The following is a 23,028-nucleotide window of genomic DNA, read 5'->3' as shown; positions in this document are numbered from 1 at the left end:
ATTTATATATAACCGATAACATGCATAACTTTTTATTGGGTTAAATTAATTTGACCTTTTTCTGTCTGGCTTTCTCAGCTCAATCAGCGGCCAACAGTTGATGAGCTGCGGGAGAGAAAGATCCTGATCCGCTTCAGTGACTACGTGGAGGTGGCCAAAGCTCAGGACTATGACAGGAGAGCAGACAAGCCCTGGACTCGTCTCTCAGCGGCGGACAAGGTGAGTGTTTGTCAAGGTAACCTTCAGGGTGTACAAAAGAAATAAATAAATCAATATTTAGGTCAGGCATTACGAAATCCCCCAAATTCCGTGACTATCACTGAGGACTACCAGCATGTTCACGTCACTGTTATCAGCTTATCTCACAAAATCCCCCGCCCTTTTAAATGATTTATCCTGATTATGTCTTTCTCCTGCTGTTCACTGATGCTCACTGGCTCAGGATGCTTTTTAGGGGATTCACTGATGGTCGTCTTTTTTTTTTGCCTTTTCCCCACAGGCTGCAATCCGGAAAGAGCTGAACGAGTTCAAGAGCACAGAGATGGAAGTGCACGCCTCAAGCAAACACCTAACTAGGTTAGTATTCTGAGCCGCCTGCGTGTGAGTGTGTAGTGTGTTTGGTAATGCATGCATGCTCTATTCTGGGCAGCAGCAGTCTATATTTAGCTCGCCGTGCTCCTTACATAGAGCAGGAGACGCTATAGATAGATGGGAGTGCATCTATACTGGGGAGGGGGAGGTTGTCCCCTGGAGAGCTAAGAGTATCAGAGAGAGCCAATAATGAAATGGTACAATGTCCTTGGCTGTGCTGGTCTACAAATGAAGGATCTGTGGGTTGTACCAGTGACCCAGAGAGTTTAAAAATAGCTCCTGGTTAATGGCTAAACTGCCAGAATTGATGACAAAGGTACCCTCTACCATCCTGTGCACTAACACACAGCATGTCTACCTTTTGCAGGTTCCACCGGCCGTGAAAGACTGAAGAGTTTCTTCTGTGAAGAAATGCTGAGCGTAGAAATTTCCTTAAGCTGCCTGTCGCCAGCTCAGTGGTGACACATCGAAGAACCTGAAGCCTTTTTTTTTTTATTGTCTTCAGCGTGTCTTTAGCTTTCTACCGACACCCCTCATATTTATCAGTATGAAGAAACGGGTGTGGGAGAAACGACGGAGGGATGTTTGCCGGCGTTGCGTCCCGGAGACCGCTGGGTGCGACACGGAAGCAGGCAGGCGGAAGAGACTTCGGTGGAAACCCTCTGACTCTCAGGATGAGAGCAGAGGGAGGGGGGGGGGGAAAGACGAAAAAAAAACCCAATCCTGTCATTCTTTTTTTTGTACTAATTCAAGGACTACTTTGACAAATCGGTGTGAATCCATGTAGTGGGAAGAAGTAGTGCATGTGACCACCTTTTCTTAACTGATGAATAATGTGTCACTTGGACTGTGTACAGACTGTGAAGTCGGGTGAGAATGCGTCGGGGAGGAATTTGATATTGACTGTACATACAGTATGTCAATCAGAACGGGACTGACAGTGTCTTCACTGAAAAGAGAAATACCTTTGTAAGCACTACTTCAAAACTGTCTCCAAAAATACATGTTTTTTAAGAATGGGCAGTGTATTCATTTCTCAAACTGTTTTATTTCCAATTAAGAATGACTTTAACAAGCGGTTTAAAAACAAATACATTTAGGATTTATTTTTCTTTCTTATTACTCAAACATCCTTCACTAAAGCATAAATACACTGTTTTAAAAATACCAAAGCCATACAGAGGCTACACCAACACCAAGGGGATTTTCTTTAGCTCTCACTGGATAGTAAAGAACATTCTTCTGAAATTTAGAAACATCTCTAACCAAACACAATGCATATTAGGAACAAGTCCAGCTCTCAAACAACTGGATGCATCCACACAAAACAAAAGAATCTGGAGTAAAAACATCGTTTGTGAGCACAGTAGAAACAACATTACATGTTGACAATCACATTGGTTCATAGTGTAGGGTAATCTTTGGTCACCTCCAAACCTGGATCCATCAGGGGAAAAACAAAGCGTGTAGTCCTCTCTTCACACTCTGGATCTCTCCCTCGTGCTATGAGCGGCGCACAAGCGTTGGAAAAGATCATTTAGAACATGATAAATCATCTCAGACGATACTGTGTACAACACTGGATGTTAAAGTGGATATTCAGATTCCACACATCCTTTCTAACATTTTTGTTTTTCATTTGATTTGGACAGAATAAATGTCACACTAAAGCTGGGGAAGAAAAAAAAAAGAACAGTCTGGAATTATCAGTCTTGCTTTTATTTTCCTACATGACGAAAACCTGGTGTTTTAACGCAGGTGTGTATAGATTTTACATTTAACTGAATGTACACGTTCTCAGAGGCAGAGTGAAAAGTGAAACATTGAAAGCCAGATTTTTAGGCTGAGGAGTCACCTGTGTTGGTGTCAACTCACCATTTCACTGAGAAGCCTGTCCTGAATCGACTTCATGTCTTTTTTTATCAGGCACATCTGAAAGCAGCAGCCAGTACAAAACGATTTTATGGACATGAGACACAATTTGGCCTGTGTGTAAATTTATAACATGAAGAGAAAAGAGTAAAAATTTCTGGTACTAAAACTGATGCTTAAGCAGTGACTAGAGTCCTTGACAGGAAGAGGCTAAAGTGGTCTACTTTGATTTAAAACTAAAGTTTCTCCTCTTGGGACTTGCACAATTATTACCACAGAAGCAACACAATAAATCCTTCAATTTATATGTATGTGAGAGTCATACCTCTGATTTGAACACCCCGTCTTCATAATCCCAGTTGTGACCAGTGATACTTTGCAAGGTTTTCTTCAGTATATCAGTTCTGGAAAGAAAATGCATACCAAGAAAAAAAAGAAGGGAAAAGACTGTTTGTAAAGATTAAAAAAAAGAAGAAAAGAAAATGCAAATAACACATTTTCAATAGCAAAAATTATGGGTCGGTTGACAGAATGACTTCAAATTCAAAATTATGTATAGAAGTGAATACTTTTTAAATTGAGTAACTTGTTTAAATCGGCATAATAATAAGGACACCACATGTTTTTTTGTTTATGGGGATTTGATGACAATCTCACACAACACGGCATCAAGATGGATAACTAGTTTAAATCATTAAAAACTTGAGTGCAATTCAATAATGATAACATAGTCAAATGCAATCTGTTTCCAGGTGGTGTCTAATTTTATGTCCCCAAGGAAAATACACATTTGAAATGCTTAATGATCACAGAGATGCATAAATAATTGGTGAGGGCAGGGGAAAAATAATAAAAATCAATTTTCCCGTCTATTCGCTAACCGTGTCAAAACAACAAACTCCCAAACTTTTGGTCAATAGATTATTTAAAAAAAATTAATCAAAGTAAGAAGTGTCTGTCTCGACACAATCTTTTAATTTCTTATTTTTTTGCTGTATTTTTTTAAATGTTAAATTCCTCAGAAAAAATGTCCTTTTTGCTCAAAATCGAATTGGCAGGAGATTTAAAAAAACTGGACATTGGTATCTATCAGACAAAAAGTCAGACCAATGTAATCATGATTATGTAGTAGAGACAAACACCTTTCTCTCATTTATTACTATGGTTTAGCGATTTGTTTTTTACCATTGCGGTAACACTTTATTTGAAGGGGTGTGCATAAGACTGACATGACACTGTCATAAACATGACATAACACATGTAATGAACATGAAGAAGTCTTTATGAATGTTTATGACTGTTGTCATGAAGTATCACTTGGTAAATAATGACACTTTTAATGTCCATTAAAAATGCCAACTTTGCATGATTTTGTAAATTATGATAATTTGATGCAAAGTTGGCATTTTTAATGGACTTTCAATGCAGCTTTTAGAGCAACTTTGCATTAAAAGTATCATTATTTACCGAATGAGACTTCATGACAACTGTCATAAACATTCATAAAGACTTCTTTATGTTCATGGCAGGTGTTATGTCATGTTTATGACAGTGTCATGTCAGTCTTATGCACACCCCTTCAAATAAAGTGTTACCTTAATTGCATATGACTGCTATCAGCTAACATGCTAACAATGTCTTTAAAGCCTATGATGTAAACATTGGGAGAACAGTGACATTGTAGCAGAAAGCACAGTGATGTGCATAAGGACGCGTTGCCACACATCATAGCAAAAACTTCAAAATCAAGTGTTAATTGACAAATTAGGGCACAAAAAGGACATTGCTTGGATAACAGAGTGTGCTTGTTACAGCCTGGGAAGCATAAGGCTTATAAGCCATGGTGGTAAATCTGGGTGCTGGCTGGATAACAGTCAGGCGCTGAATCATCTATAAAACCACTATTAGTTATAGCAATGGCAACATCTCTTCAAAAATAGCTTGTGCTGCAGGGGGACATATTTAGTTTCTGATGATAGCCCAGAGGGGGGAAATGATTTTCCAGTCAACCCCTTTAATCCTTGTATTACTGAATAAACAAGTGTGTTGTTCCAACGTTTTACAGGGTATTTTAGTCCAAGCTTGAGGAACAAAACCCCCAAAACAATCAATGATCAGAAAAGTGTGGCTGAAGAACAATATGACTCTTTCAGCGTCTACAGAGAAACACGCAAGTCTTTAATTCACCTCTTGGTTTCCTGCTTCTGGTAAGAATGGAAAGTCATCATCTGTTTTTTCCAGAATATCTGCAAGACAGAAGGGTCCAAACGATGGCTGTCATCCGTTTAAAATGAGCAATGTTAAAGTTGTTACGTTAGTTGTATGATCACGGTTACAGGTGAAAACAAGCTTAAGTGACCCACAGAGATGTCTTTCTCCATGTTTTGCAAGATGTTGTTGTCCAGCTCCATCTTCTTGATCTCCTCCAAAAGGGCCTTTTGAATTTGTCCAACTCTCTGAGCTCTGTGCAGAGCAGAAAACAATTTAAAAAAATACATCTAAGAAAAGCATGCAGAGTTTTATCCCACAAAGTAGGAACGTTGAGGATTTGGAGCCTATAGCAGCATGTGAATATTCAATAAATGGAAATTTAGAGCACTGATAAAACAAAAGCCAGACAACCATCTATGTTTTACTTTATTAAATAGTACTGATGGTCAAATCATGTTCAAGTCAGTTTGTACATTTAACGAAAAGATTAGAAATACATAAGAAAACCATAAAATCCCCCAGAACAGACCTTTTTTTGTTAAGCTGGACACCAATAGAAGAAATGTGTTGCTGGACAGTTTTGGAAGATTGTTTGTTGTAGATTTCCATAATCTTGCAACGGTCCTGAAAACATTAATCACACAACATACAGTTGATCAAGACAAGTCAGAGAAGAGTCCATTCTTGAAGGTAGTCACTGCTTTCTAAAATAAACTCAGTTAATTGAAGACTTATACGAGTATTCATGATTTCAGAAAGGGTATGGGCATAAAACACAGTACAGGATATTTTCTCATTTTGTTGTGTGTGTGCATGTTTGTGCGCGCGTGCGTGTGTGTGTATGTGTGTGCGCGTGTGTATGAATGTGTGCAAGTAAACCTGTAACTTGTTTTTCAGCTCAGAGCTCAGCTGCTGACAGAGGTTATTTGGGTTCAGAGTTCTTCCTGGCAGCTCTGGATTCTCCTCCATGTCTTCAGTCTCCCAGTGACTGCAGCTTATGTGGCTCAGCTCATCCACCGCAGACACTTCGGCAACTGTGAGCAAAACACATCCAGACGTCACTTCTAGTTTGAATCGCTTTTGTTGTTCCAACATGAACCCGCTGAACACGTCTCACTCTCTGCATAATTCTCACTGCAAAATCAGATATTTTCTTTTTAGAAAGTTGCCTAAACCCCAAATAAAATGTGGTGAAAACATTATTTCTTCATGTAGAGTTCAAGTGTTTAAGAGAATGACATGTCTCGTAGTTTCACCTGATCACAGGCCTTTTTATGCGCAATTACTGCCAGCGGTGTTCTGGCTTTTTTGAAAACTGTATTTTAGCAAAAGAGCTATTTATTTTTGGGGGTGAGAATGATAAATGTGGCTTACAAGACTTGAAAAGTTTTCTTGGCTTCATTCGAGGAGAACGCTGGCCTCTCATCTTGCTTTTCTTCTTCTCCTCTTCTTTCTCATCTTCCTCTGAATTACTGGATGATGAGATGCAGCGTTTGCGAGCGGGTCCTAAAAGACACGTCCACGCATCAAGCAACCATTGTTTTGTTTTTTTTTCTACCCTAATACACAGCAACAATTTATTTGTGGTGCAAACATTATGCTGTTAGCAACTTAACGAACCGAAAAATAAAAACATTTTACCTGAGACGAAATGCTGTGTCAGCTCAAGGTTCTTGTCAGTGACCGGTGTTTTCTATCAGAATCAACAGTGATGCATTAGGCACTTATTTTATGGTCATATATATTCAATAACATAATAATCCATTTCCACTTTTTAAATTGTCCAATCCACTCAGTAATCTACAAACATCCAAGATACGGGTTCCTACACAGTTAATGACAAAATTCTACACTTTTACAAACACTCTAAATATTAAAAGTTCTCAATGTTTCACACGCTATAAAGAGTAAATATATATATTTTTTTATTTTTAGACAATGGGAATAGAGGAAGAAAAATTGAAAATACAAATGCTATCTTAATAGGCCCCAGATTTGGAAAACACTTCAATCAAATTTCATACATTTTCTAGACGCAGGCAAATATAATGAAACAAAGGTCAGGGTTTCCCTCAGTGTATTATAAGCCTTGCAGGCCACCAGGTTTTACTTGTGCCCCCACCAGACTTAGCATTGTTAATTTAATTGGTTTTTTATTTGGTTTTTTTTACAACTGCCTTATTTTTTATGACTGCCTTTTTTAATCTTCCAGTCTTCCAAAAATGCATAACTTTCAAATGATATTTTAAAATTTCCTGTCAACTTTAAAAAATAATTAACTCAAAAACACAGTGGGTGGCTGGATGACTGCCGTAGCGCCCTGAGCACCAGGTTTAGCAAGTTTTCTGGGGGGAAACCCTGCAAACATAAATAAAAAATCTGATCTTATCCCCCAATCTTATCTACCTCAACAAAAGTCAAAAAATCAACCACTGTCCTCTCCTCTATCCCATTAGAGAGGTTTGACTAGCCCGGCCCACCAGGTCATGTCTGCACATTTGCAGTTAACAATAGTCACCCCACTGTATAGTCAGACTATACAGTCAGTCTATATTTGTCTGACAAATTACTATATTTAGCAATATGTCAGACAAACCAAATCGGTCAAAATCGGAATTGGGAATCAGGGATCGGCCAGAAAAGACTACAATTGGTGCACTCCTAAAAAAATCCTCAGGAAAAGAGATAAAAACCTCCTTCATGTTTCTGCTGAGAATTGACGACTTTGGCGATGACTGGCTGAGGGAGCCCAGGGAAACTGAGGACACTTTACTGAGGTCAAGGTTACAACCACTGGGTAAGGCGACTCCAGGGAGCGGTGACTGGTGGGCAGACGGTACTGGTGGCTTGTCTAGCTCCAGAAGAGTTGATGTCAAGAGTGGCTGTGTGGATGGAGACAAAAGGGACAGAGGCACTGGGGACAGATGTTGCTGGACTGCAAGAATCTGGAAACAAACAATTAAGGCCAGAGAACATTATGACAAATCGTCGATGTGAGGCAATATTGCAGCTCATTTTGTAATTACAAATGTCTGCTGTGGATTATAAACAAGGAATGATGAGGGCAGTAGGAAGCAGATGAAGTGCAACAGTAATATTACCAGCCTGGAGTTCGAAAGAATATTTCAATCCTGTTACTTCACTGTTCATAATATCCTACATAATCACTACACAATTTTCTTTTAACGACTCGTTCCCTCTGAATGGTCTAGTTTCAATTTTAGCTAAATGGTCTCATGCTACTTTATGATGTGTGTATAACTGTGAGTTTGGCTGTTACAATAATGAATCTTAAAAGAAAACCTCTGTGTTGCTCCCTAAAGTGTCACAGTTTGTTTGAGTTCAACTTCTGGGAATTCCAGCTCACCTATTGGACGGCCTTCAGTTATTTAACAGCTTACAGCTGATACATTTTTCCAGTGATTCACGGCTGTCAACTAACGCCGGTGGCTTACATGTGAGGTAATGGTATGTGAATCACATGAAGATGCTACATTTCAGACTGAGAGGGGAGATGTTGAATAATTGCCAAGATGAAGTGTTGCAAGAACCATTTGACAACTGGAATAAAACATCACAGGTGAAAGTTTTACCTGGAGGGTAAAACTCAATGATATAGAATATTACTGAAAAAAGGTGATTTATATCAGTAAATTGCTGAATTTATAACTTCTTATTCAGAATCTAAAAACAGCAACGTTTCTTTTTGCAGAGTCTTACATGTCAGTATAGGTTATTTGCAGGTTTTTCCTTCCTGAACAATTTTGTTTCGTGTTTTTGTTGATCTACCCAGCTATTGGTTGATTTCAACAGAATTTGTTAGTTTCTTAATTAGAATTTGAAGACAGATGATTGGCATTCCCCCCCATCTATTAGATACTGCTCAATATCCTAAAGTTCAACTACCTTCTCTCACAGATGCACTGATAATCATTTTTGCTTTCTCTGAGAATTCAACAACCATCTGTATCAATTTGTGAGTATGTTATCAGGCCTGAACTTCCAGGTTATGCAAATATTTGATTAAGAGTAAATTGGGTTGTTTTTTGGAGCCAACAAAATGGCTCAGTCCAACCACGAGCAGTACTATCAAAGTGGAGAGAGAACACAGTCAACAACTCTTTAACTTTTGATGCAGAATATTTGAGCGTGACATACATTTTCAGAGTTAGGAGGTTGACCAACCTCTGCAGAAGTGAGTCCAGTGGGGGGACTGGGCGTGGGGGTCTGACCTGCCAGCGAACAGGCAGATGGGACAGACGGAGTCTTTGAAGAGTCCTGGTTTTGTTCTCCGTTATAGAAAGAAGGCAGCTTACGCTGGCCTTTGCTGTTAACTGTGGAGCAAACTTTGGGTAGCAGCTGGATTGGAGAGGGGGTGCACTGGCAGGACAGATCTCTGGAGGTAGGGAGTGGGGATCCCTGTGGGCTGAGGACAGCGGAGCAGGTCAAACCCAAGGTTGGAGCTGACCTCCCAGCGGCTGTGAGGGTCCAAAGCAAACACAGATGTTCTAACAGCTGGCTTCAAATATTGGTCGGAGCACAGAAGGTCAACATATACACCCTTTCTACACACTGTTTTACAGTTAAGGGTTTGGAGAGCATAACATCGTTTGGAGCAAAGAAGCACCAAGTGCAAACTGAGACTCAACTGAACATACACAATGACAAAATGTTAAGATAAATACCATAAGGTGCAAAAGTGCTGTTTGTATAAAAGCATGTTATGTGCAACTATTCTCGTCAAATTTTATACTCTAACCCTACTTCTGAAACAAATCGTCATTACCTAATTGCTAACATTAACACTCCATGTTATTTACAGACTTAAAGACTGAGAAGGATCACATTCACAAATAGGTATATCTGTTATAATTACAAACTTTCCACTTAATTTAGTCATGCTGTAAAAATGAGGAAAACCTTACAATTCCCCCGCTGTACCCAAATTAGCCAATTTGAATGATCTGAATCATTTTCCACTTCAAGAACTGTCAAAGGGACTGCAAAATACTGTATATATAACAGTGACCTATGTGATGTAACGAAACCATTTGATTAACCATGAAAGATTTGACTGATATCAAAGTCAAAAGACTGTTGTCTCTCTCTGAAGTTGGTAAGGAGCTTTCCACTCCAACTTACATCTCATCTTTTCAAAGAAAGGAGGAGACGGACAGAAAGAGGTCTGGCAGGCGGCCAAGGAATCCTTCAAAGAACTTGTTTGTTCTCGACCTGGGATGACATTTTTCTTATTCAACGTCAAAGTTTCCTGGAGAATGTTCCCCGCTTTAACCTGTTGGGAAATAATCTTTTTATTCATTCTGGACAGCTGTAAGCATGAAATACCAAACTATTTATACATAAAAAAGTAAATGGTTGAAAACAGCTGTTAACACATATTTATGTAAAAAAGACTTTGAACCTTTTTTCTCAGATCAAATCAAACTACTTTTTTTGTTTTCTTTCAGCTTTACCTTTTTTTTCCTTGCTAAATACCAGATAAGACAGTAATTGGTTCCAAAGGTGCATCAACAAATTACTGAGTAAAGATTGTCAATATTTATGAACATATGATATCTTACTTTTGATATACTTTCAAAAATCTCTAAACTCTTGTCTTTATGTGATGTTGTGTGCAGAGTTAGATAAGGCTGTAACATTACAAATGTGGAAAATGTGAAGCTTTATACTTTCTAGTTCCACTGTGGGCTTTATTTCTTTTTTTCTTGTACAAAAATGTAAAATAAAAGATTAAATAATTTCTCATGAATTAGGCATTATCATTGTTTTATATAGTACTTTATTAGAGGGTTGTTTATTTGGGGGATTTTACCACCAGGATTACTGAGTCATTAGAGTAAACTAGTATCAACTATTCATAAATCCTATTACAGAATCTTCATTGTTATGACTGAACTCTCACCTTAAGGTCTGTTTTCGTGAGAGCGGCCTCCCTGTATTTGTGTGCCTGGTGTTCAGAGAGGTTTTTTTTACTCTTCTTTATCGGTGGATCATCTGCACAGTTCTCCACCTTGTTCCACTGCTGCTTGACAAAACAAATAAAACAGCCAGACACACCAAAATATATTATTATTCAGCTCTTTCTGTGATGTTTAACTATGAATATTTATGCACAATCATCAGTTAATGTGGGTGAAATTAAACAAAATGTATATACCTCTACTTTGGAAAAAGGATACACATCCAACGCAAACTCTGTGGGTGGTTTCATTGTGATTGGTTGTTTGCTCGCAGTCCTTTTCTTCTTTGTTGGCGCAACCTCTTTCGTCTTTTCTAAATTCTTCAAATTATCGGCAGATGAATGCTGTTTTAAAGGAAAAACAGCACTTTGTCAAATCTGAAAAAACCCAAGTTGAGATTTACCATTCACTAAAATACTGGGGTTGACACGTACTAGTAAAACACTCACAAAAAGAAAGGGATTTTGGGTGAAATTTATGGTAAGTGCAAAAAGTTCACCCTATAATGGTATATAATGAAACTAGGTTTTTAAGCAGAACAATGCAATGGCCATTTCTTCATGTCACAGAAAAAAAAGCCAACAAAGGAGTTGTGTATGCAACAAAAATATCAATCCCTAAATAACGTCTCATGTGCCTTTGAGCATCAACAACACCTTGATAACGACAACTCATTCTGTTCACTAGTTGCCTTATTGTTTGCAGAGGTAATTCGTGTGTGGTGGTCCTTAGGTTATTGAGGTTCTGGGGTACAGAGGGACAAGTCTTCACAAAGTTTTAGGTGATCCACTAGGTTTTCAATGGAATTTATGTCTGGAGAAAGTGCAGACCACTCCATTCGAGGTTATACCCCAGTCTCCAGCAGCCGATTACTAATAACACAACCCCGATGTGCTGGAGAACTGTTGTCAATGAAAGTGAAATTAGGCCTGTGTTCTTCATGCTGAATCACAATGAATGGATGTAATTCGCAGTATTTATGGGTTTGTCACTGTTATAGTCACTAAGTGTACAGTAGTTCTGTATTGACTATACACACATGCCCACACTGTAACACCACCAAAAACTCGTTTAGTGACAACAGTGGCTGATGCATAGCGCTCTCTTGTCATGTCCAGCATTGTTATTGGCTCATTTTTGCTAAGCGTGAATCGACTTTGATCACAGAACAGCACTGAGGCCCAATGGTCCCTTGACCAGTCAGTGTACATGCTCCCTGCTCAATGCGAGATGATTTGACTTGGAGGTGTATTCAGGTGCCCTTGTGGGTCATCCAGCACGCAGACCATGCGGATGTCAACAGTTTCAAATGGTCTAAAATTACACTTCCTTAAGCATTCCTGGGATTCATCACGCAGTTCCACAATGAAGCAGTCATCAGTATGGTGTGTGCCCAAAGGACATTCACTTTTACGTCTTTCTGTGACCGCTCCAGTCTCTGTTGCAACCTGATGACGACACTCTGTGACACTAAAAGCTCAGTGGCCACTTCCATCTGAGGACATGCGGTTTGAAGCCTGGAGACGGCGAGGTACTGCTAATTAATTGTTATGTGTTGTCTTGGTTTCATAATGTCAAAATGCGAACAGCCTGATGAGGAGGACTGTTCAAATACAAACTCTGAATGGATCTGGAAATGTATTAGTTGATTCATGGACCAAACACTTGTTAGGAAATTTGTCATTACACAGAATGTTTTAGAACAGAAAGTTGTGCATTCAGAAATTACAATAAGGTCACATTAAGTTCACTTGTAGGGGTTGTAGTGAATCGGTCTGTCCTAAAATTTCACCTGAAAGCTGAATATCCCTATCTTTTTTGAGTAGTTTATTTACTTATAAAGTTTAAAATTATTTTATTTTCACAGTATAACCAAAATGTTAATAAAAATGTCATATAAAACTTTATAAAGCTCAAAGCCACAACTTTGTGTATGCTTTCAACAGACTGCTCTGTGAATTCGGCACAGATAAGCTTGCATTACTTGCTCAGATGAGTTGCTTAAACACAAAACAGAAGGCATAGAAAAAGCTCTTTTGCCTTGGGTGACTGAGGCGTCTCTGTTTCCGACTGGCTGTCATCTGTATCTGGTTCCTTGTAGTTCTTCTTAGAGGTGGCTGCCGCTCTCCTGGGCCTCTTTGCAGCAGCTTGTGGTTTTATGCCGACTGCTGCTTGCCTCACTGCATTTGCCTGATCCATGGCCTCCTATGAACAGATTCTTGTTATACGACGGTGACACACAGTGGTAACGTGGGGTACAGCAGCAGCAGTTTGTGGAGCAGTAGATGCAACGTCTTACCTGAGTAACTTTGCTTTTGTCCTTCCCAACTTTTGAAGATGATTGTAGATCTGGGGATATGTCTGTAAGTAAATACCAAATAATATAAGAAGCTTTATGTATAGGATCACTGATGCATTCTTTTATTGAGCTTTTCTGCAATAAATTAAAGGCTATGGACCTGGAGACTGCAGAGGGACCTTTTTGGGTTTGATCTGTGCCTGCCTGGAATACTTGATGACTTGGGGTTTGGGCTTCCTGGCTGACTCTCTCAGCCAGCTGACATCTGTCGGGGCGTTGTCTGTGTCTGTGTCACTGAACAGATGCTTTTTCACATGCAGCTTGTTCTGCAACATACATGTCAGCAGGTGACAAATGCAGATGTATGTTGTCAGACGAGCCAATACGCAGCCATGCTGCTCCAAACTGAGAAACATCAATTATTTTGGACCACTATAACTCAAGCGTACTTTTTCCAGGGGTTGCTCTTTCTTAGATGTGATGAGAAATGTAGAGGAGTTGTGGATGCCACTGTCAAACAAAAAAAATAAAATGAAATGTCCAGAAAAATAAAATCTCAGAAGTTCCACATTTGAATAGTTAATGGAGTGAAACCTCTGAGAATTTATTTTCTTCTTCATTTTCTCATTGTAAATGTTATTGTGGTTCACCTGGTTGATGTGACAAGTGATTTGGTAAAGTGTTGGTTCTCTTTCTAATGGGCAAGAAAACATTTATAAAACTTAAATATCCACAGCAGTTAAAAACATTAAATTAGAGCAGTGGCGCCCTCTTTTGAAAAATGTTGGCCACTGAAACAGGTCAAGGTTCCTACACATTTTTCATTTGCAAAACAACCAAGTAGGAGAGTAAGGAAGAAAAGGATTGGTTACCCCAATGGAGAGAGGAGAATCAGCACTGAATGCAAAGGTATCTTTCCTACAAAACAAAAGGGAGATTAAATACAACTTCAAATAAATTACAACACCGCAATTTATCATTTCCTCCCCGATTTTCCCAATTTCAACTCAAATGTTTGCATTACCCGTTTCTGACAGAGGTTGTGGTTGAGTTTAAGGATTTCCTAATGTTTACTTTTTGGAGTGATTCCATCTATAGCATAAAATATCTTCAGTTAAACAAGCAGGTGCCACAGTAGCTTTTCAGGTAAAGTCAGTATATCAGTTAAACAAAGACTTACTTTACACGTCGGTATCTTGACCTGGTTAAAGATTGATCTACGACAACAAAAAACAAAACCAGGCAGTACATGGTGTTTTTCAGCGCTAACTGAAGTATGTTTATTGATATGAAGAAAATCCCTAAATGTGCATACCTGTTTATAAGAGGGGGAATCCAGTTATGAGTCATTTTCTCTGCGCTGCCTTTTCTTGTGGTTTGGGTTTTAGTCTCGTAACGGCTGGAGATGAGCTTCATCATGCTAGCTGTGACCTCTGAGTCTCTCTGAGTTGTACATGAGAACAAGATTAAAACTGATTACTGAAACAATTAAAAACTTTAAACTGCTGGTTAAACGGATTGAATACACAGAATTCATACATTGTCTCTCCTCGAAATTGCTATCTTGATGTCATCTTCGACCTGAGATTGTTTTTGGTTCTGGAAAGTCTCATTTATGACGGTCTTCTCGGAAGCTTTCGTGGCACCAGCATCTGCCTCCAGTGCCGTCTTTTCTTCCCCCTTTTCTTTAGATTGTTTGCTTCTCTGAGCCCTTTGCGTTTTGGGGACAGTCACAGAAGCATGCGTGTTTTCTGAGTCTGTTTCTCTGGAGCCCCGTTTGGTATTGGATGCTTTCCTGAGGTGATCAGCTGATTCCTGAGGCGGAGGATCTTTGCTCCTGTCATTGAGGAGCTTCTGCAGACGCTCGGTCAACTCACTGTGGAACTGCTTGTGGAGAACAACGCTCGACCCGGAAACAGACAATTTCTGGCCTGAGGAAGGGCAGCGTTGCTGCGGCTCCAGCAAACTTGAATTAGGCTCTAAACAGAAAAAATAACAGCACAGATTAACACACATATGCATACGTACATATACGCTATGTTGATATCGGTTATCAACTTTGTTTACCAAGTCTTGATAATGAGGTGATTTTCTGAGTTGGAATCCTTAGCATTTCAGAGTCGGATAATTTGCTCCAATTAGAGCTGCTGTAGTTTGAACACACAAGACAACTTCTCTTTATAGAAAAACTGTCTTTGATTAGAAAATTTTCAAATAAGAGTGCAAGTTTATCCCTCGACTTACGTGTTACATGCCACTCTGGGTTGTGTGTCAGGTACAAAATTGGATTCTGGAGGTAAAAAGGTGATGGAGAACTTTTAGAGGGTAAAGAATTACAAACCCATGTTTGTATGTTTGGTGACAAGTTCAGATCAAAGTCACTGTAGCAATACCCTGAGACTTTTCTTCGAACAGAAAGGAATCTTCTGCTGCTGCCACAGGCATCTTCTGTATGAAACACAGAAACAACACATAAAACTGAATGACATGCAGCTATTAACATGCAACTTTCAGTCAACCATGATACCATCGGTGAAACAAAAAGTAATAATTTTCAAGACTTTTTGTAAACAAACAATTAATTCTGTTGAGCTTTTGTAGAGGTCATTTTACAATCTACCAACACTAATTTTACTATAGAATTAGTGGCAAATATTATTTATATTATTTCAGAATAAAAAGAATGGAACTTTTTTTCGGATTCTGTTGCTTTCTGTTGCTCTACCCTTTGGAAACTGTAAGAAATGAGATGGGAGTTAGCCTAAAATATGATTTAAAAAAAGTTAAACTTTCAATACAATTTATCATAAAAGTTCTCGTATATTTTACTTAATGTAGCAAAAATAATAAAACAAAAAATGGTAAATTGATAGACCAATAAATGATCTTGTTTAAGGTCGATTATCTGTTTTAACTGTGTGCTCAACATAAAGGGCTTTACAAAAACAATTGTATGCCTTAAACTTTTTCACATTTTGAGCCATTACAACCAGAAATGTTGAAGTATTTTATAAGACAGACCAAGTAGTGCATCATTTAAGTTTTCTTTTGTGACAAACCTGTTCCTTGTTGCCAAACACTTCTGTGCTGCATGGTGTTGTGTTGTGGCTGTGTGTCATAACAGCTGTGCTGCAAACAGAGAACTTCAGCAAAGAGGTACTGCCTTTGTTATTGGCTGTAATGTAGATTAAAAAAAAAAGCAAATGGTATCAGGTAAAGGTTGAGTCACATGCTTTGTGTCTTAATCCTGACAGACAGGTTGCTGTAAAAATTATTCCTTGAGAAAATAAATGAACTCAGGATTGATCAATGAACAGGTGTGTGCTGCAAAGCAAAGTATCAACTAGAGGTGTGCCGATCGATCGGCCACCGATCATAATCGGCCGATTTCCGTGAAAATCGGCCGTATGGTGTATGATCCGCGATCACGGTCTCTTGTTGCCCATCACACAAACCGATCCCCTGCATCTCATTTTGCAGCCTGCCTGTGCAGCTGGTCTCCTCTTTCCTTCACACTGCGCAAACATGCAACAACAAATCCTAAGCGATGTGGAACTATAACGCACTGAGTGAATGGGGAAGTTTGCGTGTTGCGGTGGAAAATTGAAGCACGTTGGGTGAAGCACGTCAAAATGCATCAACACGACGAATCTAATATGGCATAAAAACAATGCCATACTTGACGGAGTTTGGSTACATCGAGGCTCACTGCAGTAAAAAAGACATATGGAGGATCAGATAGCAGATAAAGCAGCGCACAGCTACAAACACTCACCCAGATTAGCATGACGGTCAGAAAGCTAAACAAATAACCCGCAAAATTATTTAAGTCTTCAAGCTGCTATGTAAGGCACTGGTTCTGCTCTTGCTGTTGAACCACTGCTATGCGCTACAGGTAGTAATATTTCACAGACGGAGCGCCGCTTCACCTGGTAGTGACTCTCACACCGAACCTCTGCTTAAAGCTGCAGCATCTAACTTAAACAAATACATTTTACATACGTATTAAAACTTTTGCTGTCCTAACATGAGACAGATAAACTCTGAAAAAATAATCGACCTCCTCTGCCTCCGCCCTTTTCTGCATAATTACTCCGCTCAGTCAGAAACAGCCACTCAGAACTAGCAGTAATCAGCTAGCCGCCATGCTATAAAGAAGTTTTCATTCAGTAACTCAGGATTGTTTATTGTAATGGAACCTGTCTTTGAACATTAAGTTTTATACTTGAATTTTTTTGGCAATGTTGAGAGGTTTTATTTGGGCTCTTTGCATTATTTAGCCTCTTCAGAGCCTTCATATGTTTTCAGTCTGTTAAAGATAATATTACCGATAGCAGTACAATTTGCACAATGCCTGGTTTTTTGGGGGAAAAAGTTATTAAAAACTAATTTTTGTCTAAATTAAGGTGAATTCATGGTTCCTTTGTCCACATAATGTAACCGGTAGTGCTTATGATTAAAAAAATAATAATTATGTGATCGGTATCAGTGATCGGCCCTCATGGGTGATCGGAATCGGTATCGGCAGGAAAAAACCTGATCGGCACATCTCTAGTATCAAACATTTGCCAAGTTGGTACTTGAGCAAAAACAATCTAACACAACCACTAACACATTCAAGCTGGTATTTACTTATTTCTTACGCTTCTTGTGATGTTTCAGACGTTACTCACTTGATGACTTAGCAGGAAGAAAACAACCGATATTTACACTTCCTCTCTCACTGCTGCTGATGTAGATGGTGGACTCTGATATCCGCTGTCTGGCAGGGGTCACCATCTTGATGCAAGACAAAAGACAACTTGATATGTTCACATTATTATTACAATGTTAAACAACCGACTACAGCATTTTTATGTAAAAATAAAAAGGTGTTGCCTGTGCAGGTGCAGTTGTGGTGGACAACAGAAAGGGGGCAGTGTTTTTCTCATTTTCACTCAGAGACACCTGGCTCTCTGGAACAACCTGAGTGAATAGACACACACGCAGCAACATCAATGCACAAATTTTTGACTTTTCTAAGACAGCTTGAAGACGCTCTGGGGAATAAACCTGTCAACAAAGGATCAGCACACTGCATTTCATGTGTAAATATCATATTGAACATATGGCTGTAAATAAAGTCTGTTGTCAGGATTTTGTTTACCTGGGTGCTGATCCCTTCTACTGTGTGTTTAGCTTCTGTTTTCACTACATGGGTGCCCTGACAGAATAAAAGAGATTAATGCCAGACAATAATTTATTATGACCAAAATACATTTTTCTCAGAGTCTAATCGACACTACATACTAACATTTAAAAATGTGTTGTTTTTTTTGTGGATTGCCAGGTTTCCCCAGCTTAATGTTTGATCAATTTTGCTCAAACCCTTTTCTATACCACAGCAAATGTTGCGGTATTTATATATCATACAACAAATCGGTTACCCTGCGACAGACTGGCGACCTGTCCAGGGTGACCCCGCCTCTCGCCCGGAACGTTAGCTGGAGATGGGCACCAGCAACCCTCCCGACCCCAATAGGGACAAAGGTATAAAGAAAATGGACGGACGGACGGACGGACGGACATACGTACGTACAAAGAATCAGTCACTAACTTTGTTTTTGTCATCTCCAAAAACACTGCGAGCGGCCTGCAGGATGTCCAGAGAGGAGCTGAAATGGATGATGAGGCTGGATCCTTCCACTGAATCAACAACGACGACCTCTGACAGCTTGAGTTGCAAGACTTTCCTCTTGGCCACCTCTAGAGATAAAGAGCAGTTTTTATTGCATATTGTCCATTTATCTCGCCTGCAGTAAAGACCAAAGATACAGTTATTTTAGGCCATGGTAACCTGTCACCGTGTAGCTGAGGACTTCATTCTCATTGATGCAAACTGTTTCCCAGTGGCCATCCTGGATAAAACGGAAAATTTGGCCTTGTTAGGTTCTAATCGAGGCTAACCTTCGATAAAACATAATGAACAAATTCTGTTCGGTTGATTTTGATTCCCGCAGAACAACCTTGGTGTGCCAGTACCTCTTCATCAGGCAAAGAGAAGTAAAAGGAGATGCTGCTGCTGCCGAGGTTGAAGTCAATCCAGAATTCCTCGAGTTTCTCGTCGGATGGCATCAACAGCTGACAAGATAAGCAGAATCTTTTTGCAATAACTACTTACTAGTTATTACCATTTAACTAGTAAATTACCACTTTTAACTCTATGTGCTCAAAACCTAATGACAAGATAATCATTCATTACCAGAGTACATTTACTTTCGTGCCAGAATCAATCATATTTTAGAGTACCAATACACATTAAGCTCTGATTTAAAACCTTTTTGACACTCACCTCATACTTGCCCAGATACACTCTCAAACAAGGGTAAGAGTACACTCTGTGGCACAGAAAGGTCACTGTTCAGTTAAAAATAAACTTTCCAAACTCAAAAAACAAATATGATTCATATTTCAGAGAAGATGTAGTTAGAAATCGTCCAAAAATTTTAATTATGTAAGCTTCTGCGGTGTGACACAGCAAAGCAACGTGTAACAATTACTGTTTGAATTAATTTCATTGAATTAAATGTGACAGTGTTGTGCTCTCGTACCTTCTTTTGTCTCCCTGCATCCCGTTCACCATGTTCAGAAACCTTCTGCAAGCCTAGAATTACACATTTATATGTTTTGTTTTGTTTGTTTTTTTGTCTCTTAAAGATAAATAAAACAGCATGTTACTCCAGTAAGTAAATATTCATATTAATTATTAGCACCGTTTCAAATTCGGAGTCACTGATCTGGGCAAAACCACTGGCGACATGGGCCATGCTGAACCACTGGTCTGCGAGCTTCTTCCTCTGATCGGGAGTGGCCATTCTGCACAATGCCTCCATCAGGGATGACTGCAAGTCGTAATCTGCAAAATAGGACGTTTCTGTATTTATTTTGGATGAAAAAGACAGCAGAGTTTGTTTAAAATATATAAAAATAAAATAAAATAATAAAAAAATTAAAAAACAAACTTACCACCACCCTCCACAATCCGACCTGCCAGTTTGCTCCTGCAGAAAAATAAATGCACGCGGGTTCCAGCAAGCGTGGGAATCTTAGAAATCGGAACCACATCGAGAAAACTACAATTACCCACATGATATCTGAAGCGTCTTGTGATGTTAGGATCCTCCTGTTTCTCTTGAACTCCACCGGGATTTTATCCAGAATTATGTTATATTTACGAATTGCCTGTCAGAGCAAAATGATTGCGTTTATTTGCAGCCAAAGACCTCCGTGTATCAGACTCAATGTCATTCTCAAAAGAAAAAGTTACACAAATTCTTTCCCACCTCTTTCTGGATCAGAATGTTGATTCTGGGGTCCACTGCCAACTGGCCGACAGGATACAGGAAGGACTCAGTCACTTGGGAAGTTCCTGAAAGGAATGTCAGGGAATAAAGTTTGCAGGGAAACGAAATACCTTTAACCACTTACCATCATCTGATTTTATGCTAATACACAAGTGTCACAATTTATTGTGCAATACCAACAGCGTTAACATAGTTGTACAATTGAACAAACAGGATTTCTAACTCTTTGTTAGTTTTCTCAACATTTTCTTCCAACTAAAAGACAAAATGAAATGTGAAATTTACAGACATACCCTCTTTACATGACTCATGAACTATCTGCAGCAGAGAAAACAGGAGAAAATATTTCAGGCAGAAAACGTGTTGTTGCACTAAATGTATTAACTGATGAACACAAGCTCACCATTAAGGCATTTAGGAAGTTCTCCGAGAGCGCAAACATGGTCTCATCCCAGTATGGGCCGTATTGGATCCACAGCTCCCTGCATTTCTCAAACCACTGTACCATGTACTCAAAAAATAATGATAATTTAAAACCTGAAAATACTTACTCTGTAAACATTGTTGGGTATGTTTTAATAGCATATACTTATCTTTTTAATTAGTCCTTGAGATATTAAACCTGAAAGTCCTGCCCCACTCGGTAATTTCAAATTGTTCCCACATTTGTAGAGGCTCGCTAGTCCCAAAATGGCCAATTTGGTCTCTTTTTGATCCAAGCCCTAAAGAGCAAAAACGTTCCTTAAGAGTTTTTTAATAATAAAATTAAACTAACAGAATGATGAACAACTATTTGGACCTAATCTTACCTTGGTGACAAGTTTGTCCAACTTATTGAGGAACTGTTGGGAGCATTTAATAGACATGTCTTCAAATGTGTTTCTCTCTAAGAATAAGTCGAGAGGCCGGACATCTCCACTCTTCAACGCTGCGCTGATTATATTCTCCAACTGCACAGAAACATTTCAAGTTTGGGAATGTTGTTACTTTCGCAATTAATACTGGAATAACCTTGAAGTGAATTGGACAGTGATGCAGACCAACCTGAGGGCTCAAGCTTGGAGCCATTCTGGCTTCCAAAGAAACACTTCCTGTCCTTGACCTGCACAGTCCTCAGGATGAACTGAGAAAACATACACCTGTCAATCACAACGTAAGTTAACATTATACATTATACATATAGCCTGGTGACTTTATGAGGCTACAATTAGATGTTATTTAACCCCCCCACTCTAACAACTTTTGCATGATTATGATTTTTTTTAATGGTAAAACCATTGTCGACTGTGGGAAGCTGTGATTATACTGGCTCAAGAATGAAATGGAAATGAGGTGGAATACATTCTAAAGCAATATACAAATAATAAATGTATTTATACACAATATTTGAGCACATGTCTGACTAAATTATTTATAAATATACTTAACATAGAGAAGAATTTATTGATATGCAGTGGCTTATTTATATCTGTACAAAGGATACTGCTGTCTGAGTATATCTTCAGGACTGTTAAAAAAATGCTAATGACATTAAGAACAATATGTGTAAACACTAACAAAGTAAGCTTACTTACTCTTAGTATGTTCCATTATTCACCTAGAATAAATCAGCCTAAAATAAGCGTATATAAAAACACAGAGCCAAGTTAAAATCTCTGAAACCTACTTTGCTAGCTTATCGACAACTTCTGAAAGCAGTACCTTCACCTTTTGGGTTAGATAACAATTAATACGCAACAATCATAACGGAACTGAACGGGTGAAAATACGTCGATAAAATAAGCATTACACAGTGTTAATTGTGAGCTACTTACCGTATCGTAAAAACCACCCACACAAGATAAGAAAAAAGTATATTTTAAAGTATATTTTTGACCGTTATTTTTAGTTCAAACGGCTATCAAGAGACCCGCGAAATCTACGTCAATCTCGCACGCGCGAGTCAGGCAAATGGAGGTGGTAAATCTATTTTTGTAATCCCTCGGATTTCAGGACTCTGGAAGGTAGCAACAATGCGGTGTGGTAACTACCACATTGTTAGACACTTTACATTTGTGGTTGTGGTTACCATTACTTCCAACACTGCCACTCTTATCAACATTGACTTTGCTTAGAGTGTATGTTCACAAATTCAGATATTCGTAAAAGATGTTCTGCAATAATTATAGATTTTTGTTCAGGCACATAAAATGTGGGTAAAATTTTTTTGCTTTGGGTTTTTTATGATTCGTGATGTGAGAGTTAGGACCACAGATATAGTATATTTTTTGTCTTTATGGGAAGGAGGGTTATCTGGTATGCTAATGTAGCTAACACAGAAAAGTAGACGTATCGAGAGGTTCGAGGACCAATACTACAGCTATATGCTCGCCATGTTGTGAGGGTCATGTAAGTCTACAAGGTCGCAACATTGTGAGGGGGAGGAAAAAAATTATACTAAAAAATACGTTAGGTTAATTTTGATAAATGGTTTTTAATTATAATTTTTATATAATTTTTGTATAAAATAAGAACGACATTTTGACAAAGATAAGCAATTTACATTGATCACAGTAGAAGAATAAAAAATGTGCCTCAAATATCTTACCTTATTTCACTTCAGATAACCAGCAAATACATTTAATTATTTTTGAATAACAGTAAAAGACTGAAAGTAAAAATAAATCAAATATTTTTTCATGTGTTGTTTCATATAACTACAGTACATTTAAGCCATATAATAGCAATAGTA

The 23,028-nt window shown here is 38.6% G+C and overlaps 3 protein-coding genes across 6 annotated transcripts in view; 1 reads left to right on the top strand and 2 right to left on the bottom strand.

Annotated features, from left to right (window-relative positions):
• Positions 1 to 1,608, top strand: part of phactr3a (phosphatase and actin regulator 3a) — a 36,384-nt gene extending 34,776 nt beyond the window's left edge. Inside the window, exons 10-12 of the mRNA XM_008436451.2 lie at positions 79 to 219; positions 500 to 576; positions 959 to 1,608. Coding sequence (XP_008434673.1) covers positions 79 to 219; positions 500 to 576; positions 959 to 974 — 234 coding nt within the window. The 3' untranslated portion in view covers positions 975 to 1,608. The remainder of the gene's footprint in view (positions 1 to 78; positions 220 to 499; positions 577 to 958) is intronic.
• sycp2 (synaptonemal complex protein 2) lies at positions 155 to 22,220 on the bottom strand. 4 transcript variants are annotated; one of them, XM_008436455.2, is made up of 48 exons: positions 22,112 to 22,217; positions 21,964 to 22,004; positions 21,872 to 21,894; positions 21,342 to 21,420; positions 21,107 to 21,247; positions 20,891 to 21,019; positions 20,701 to 20,805; positions 20,591 to 20,615; positions 20,277 to 20,362; positions 20,081 to 20,175; positions 19,960 to 19,994; positions 19,707 to 19,849; positions 19,545 to 19,597; positions 19,286 to 19,331; positions 18,976 to 19,074; positions 18,791 to 18,851; positions 18,551 to 18,699; positions 18,101 to 18,157; positions 17,833 to 17,919; positions 17,628 to 17,733; positions 16,014 to 16,129; positions 15,348 to 15,402; positions 15,199 to 15,244; positions 15,022 to 15,101; positions 14,494 to 14,933; positions 14,270 to 14,397; positions 14,135 to 14,171; positions 13,979 to 14,046; positions 13,827 to 13,872; positions 13,605 to 13,648; positions 13,404 to 13,464; positions 13,115 to 13,280; positions 12,955 to 13,016; positions 12,696 to 12,860; positions 10,853 to 10,999; positions 10,598 to 10,717; positions 9,817 to 9,967; positions 8,860 to 9,152; positions 7,368 to 7,619; positions 6,316 to 6,367; positions 6,049 to 6,180; positions 5,554 to 5,708; positions 5,204 to 5,298; positions 4,827 to 4,926; positions 4,651 to 4,709; positions 2,789 to 2,867; positions 2,467 to 2,523; positions 1,620 to 2,094 (listed from the first exon to the last, which is right to left on the bottom strand). In XM_008436455.2, exons 4-48 carry the CDS (start codon positions 21,363 to 21,365, stop codon positions 2,038 to 2,040), a joined length of 4,704 nt encoding a protein of 1,567 aa, XP_008434677.1. In that variant the 5' UTR covers positions 21,366 to 21,420; positions 21,872 to 21,894; positions 21,964 to 22,004; positions 22,112 to 22,217; the 3' UTR covers positions 1,620 to 2,037. The 4 variants fall into 4 exon arrangements, with proteins under 4 accessions (XP_008434679.1, XP_008434677.1, XP_008434678.1 ...); XM_008436457.2 differs by lacking the exons at positions 21,872 to 21,894; positions 21,964 to 22,004 and adding an exon at positions 155 to 240 and having other exon boundaries at positions 2,021 to 2,094; positions 21,342 to 21,436; XM_008436456.1 differs by lacking the exons at positions 21,872 to 21,894; positions 21,964 to 22,004 and having other exon boundaries at positions 22,112 to 22,220.
• A 436-nt stretch (positions 22,221 to 22,656) lies between these two features.
• Positions 22,657 to 23,028, bottom strand: part of LOC103481155 (testicular acid phosphatase homolog) — a 14,066-nt gene continuing 13,694 nt past the window's right edge. The window contains exon 11 of the mRNA XM_008436450.2: positions 22,657 to 22,691. Within this exon, the coding sequence (XP_008434672.2) occupies positions 22,657 to 22,691 (35 nt within the window). The remainder of the gene's footprint in view (positions 22,692 to 23,028) is intronic.

This window comes from Poecilia reticulata, linkage group LG19 (genome assembly GCF_000633615.1).
Source record: "Poecilia reticulata strain Guanapo linkage group LG19, Guppy_female_1.0+MT, whole genome shotgun sequence".
Taxonomy (NCBI): Eukaryota; Metazoa; Chordata; class Actinopteri; order Cyprinodontiformes; family Poeciliidae; genus Poecilia; species Poecilia reticulata.
Note: the sequence above shows the minus strand (reverse complement) of the source record. Positions and strands in the feature narration are given on the sequence as shown.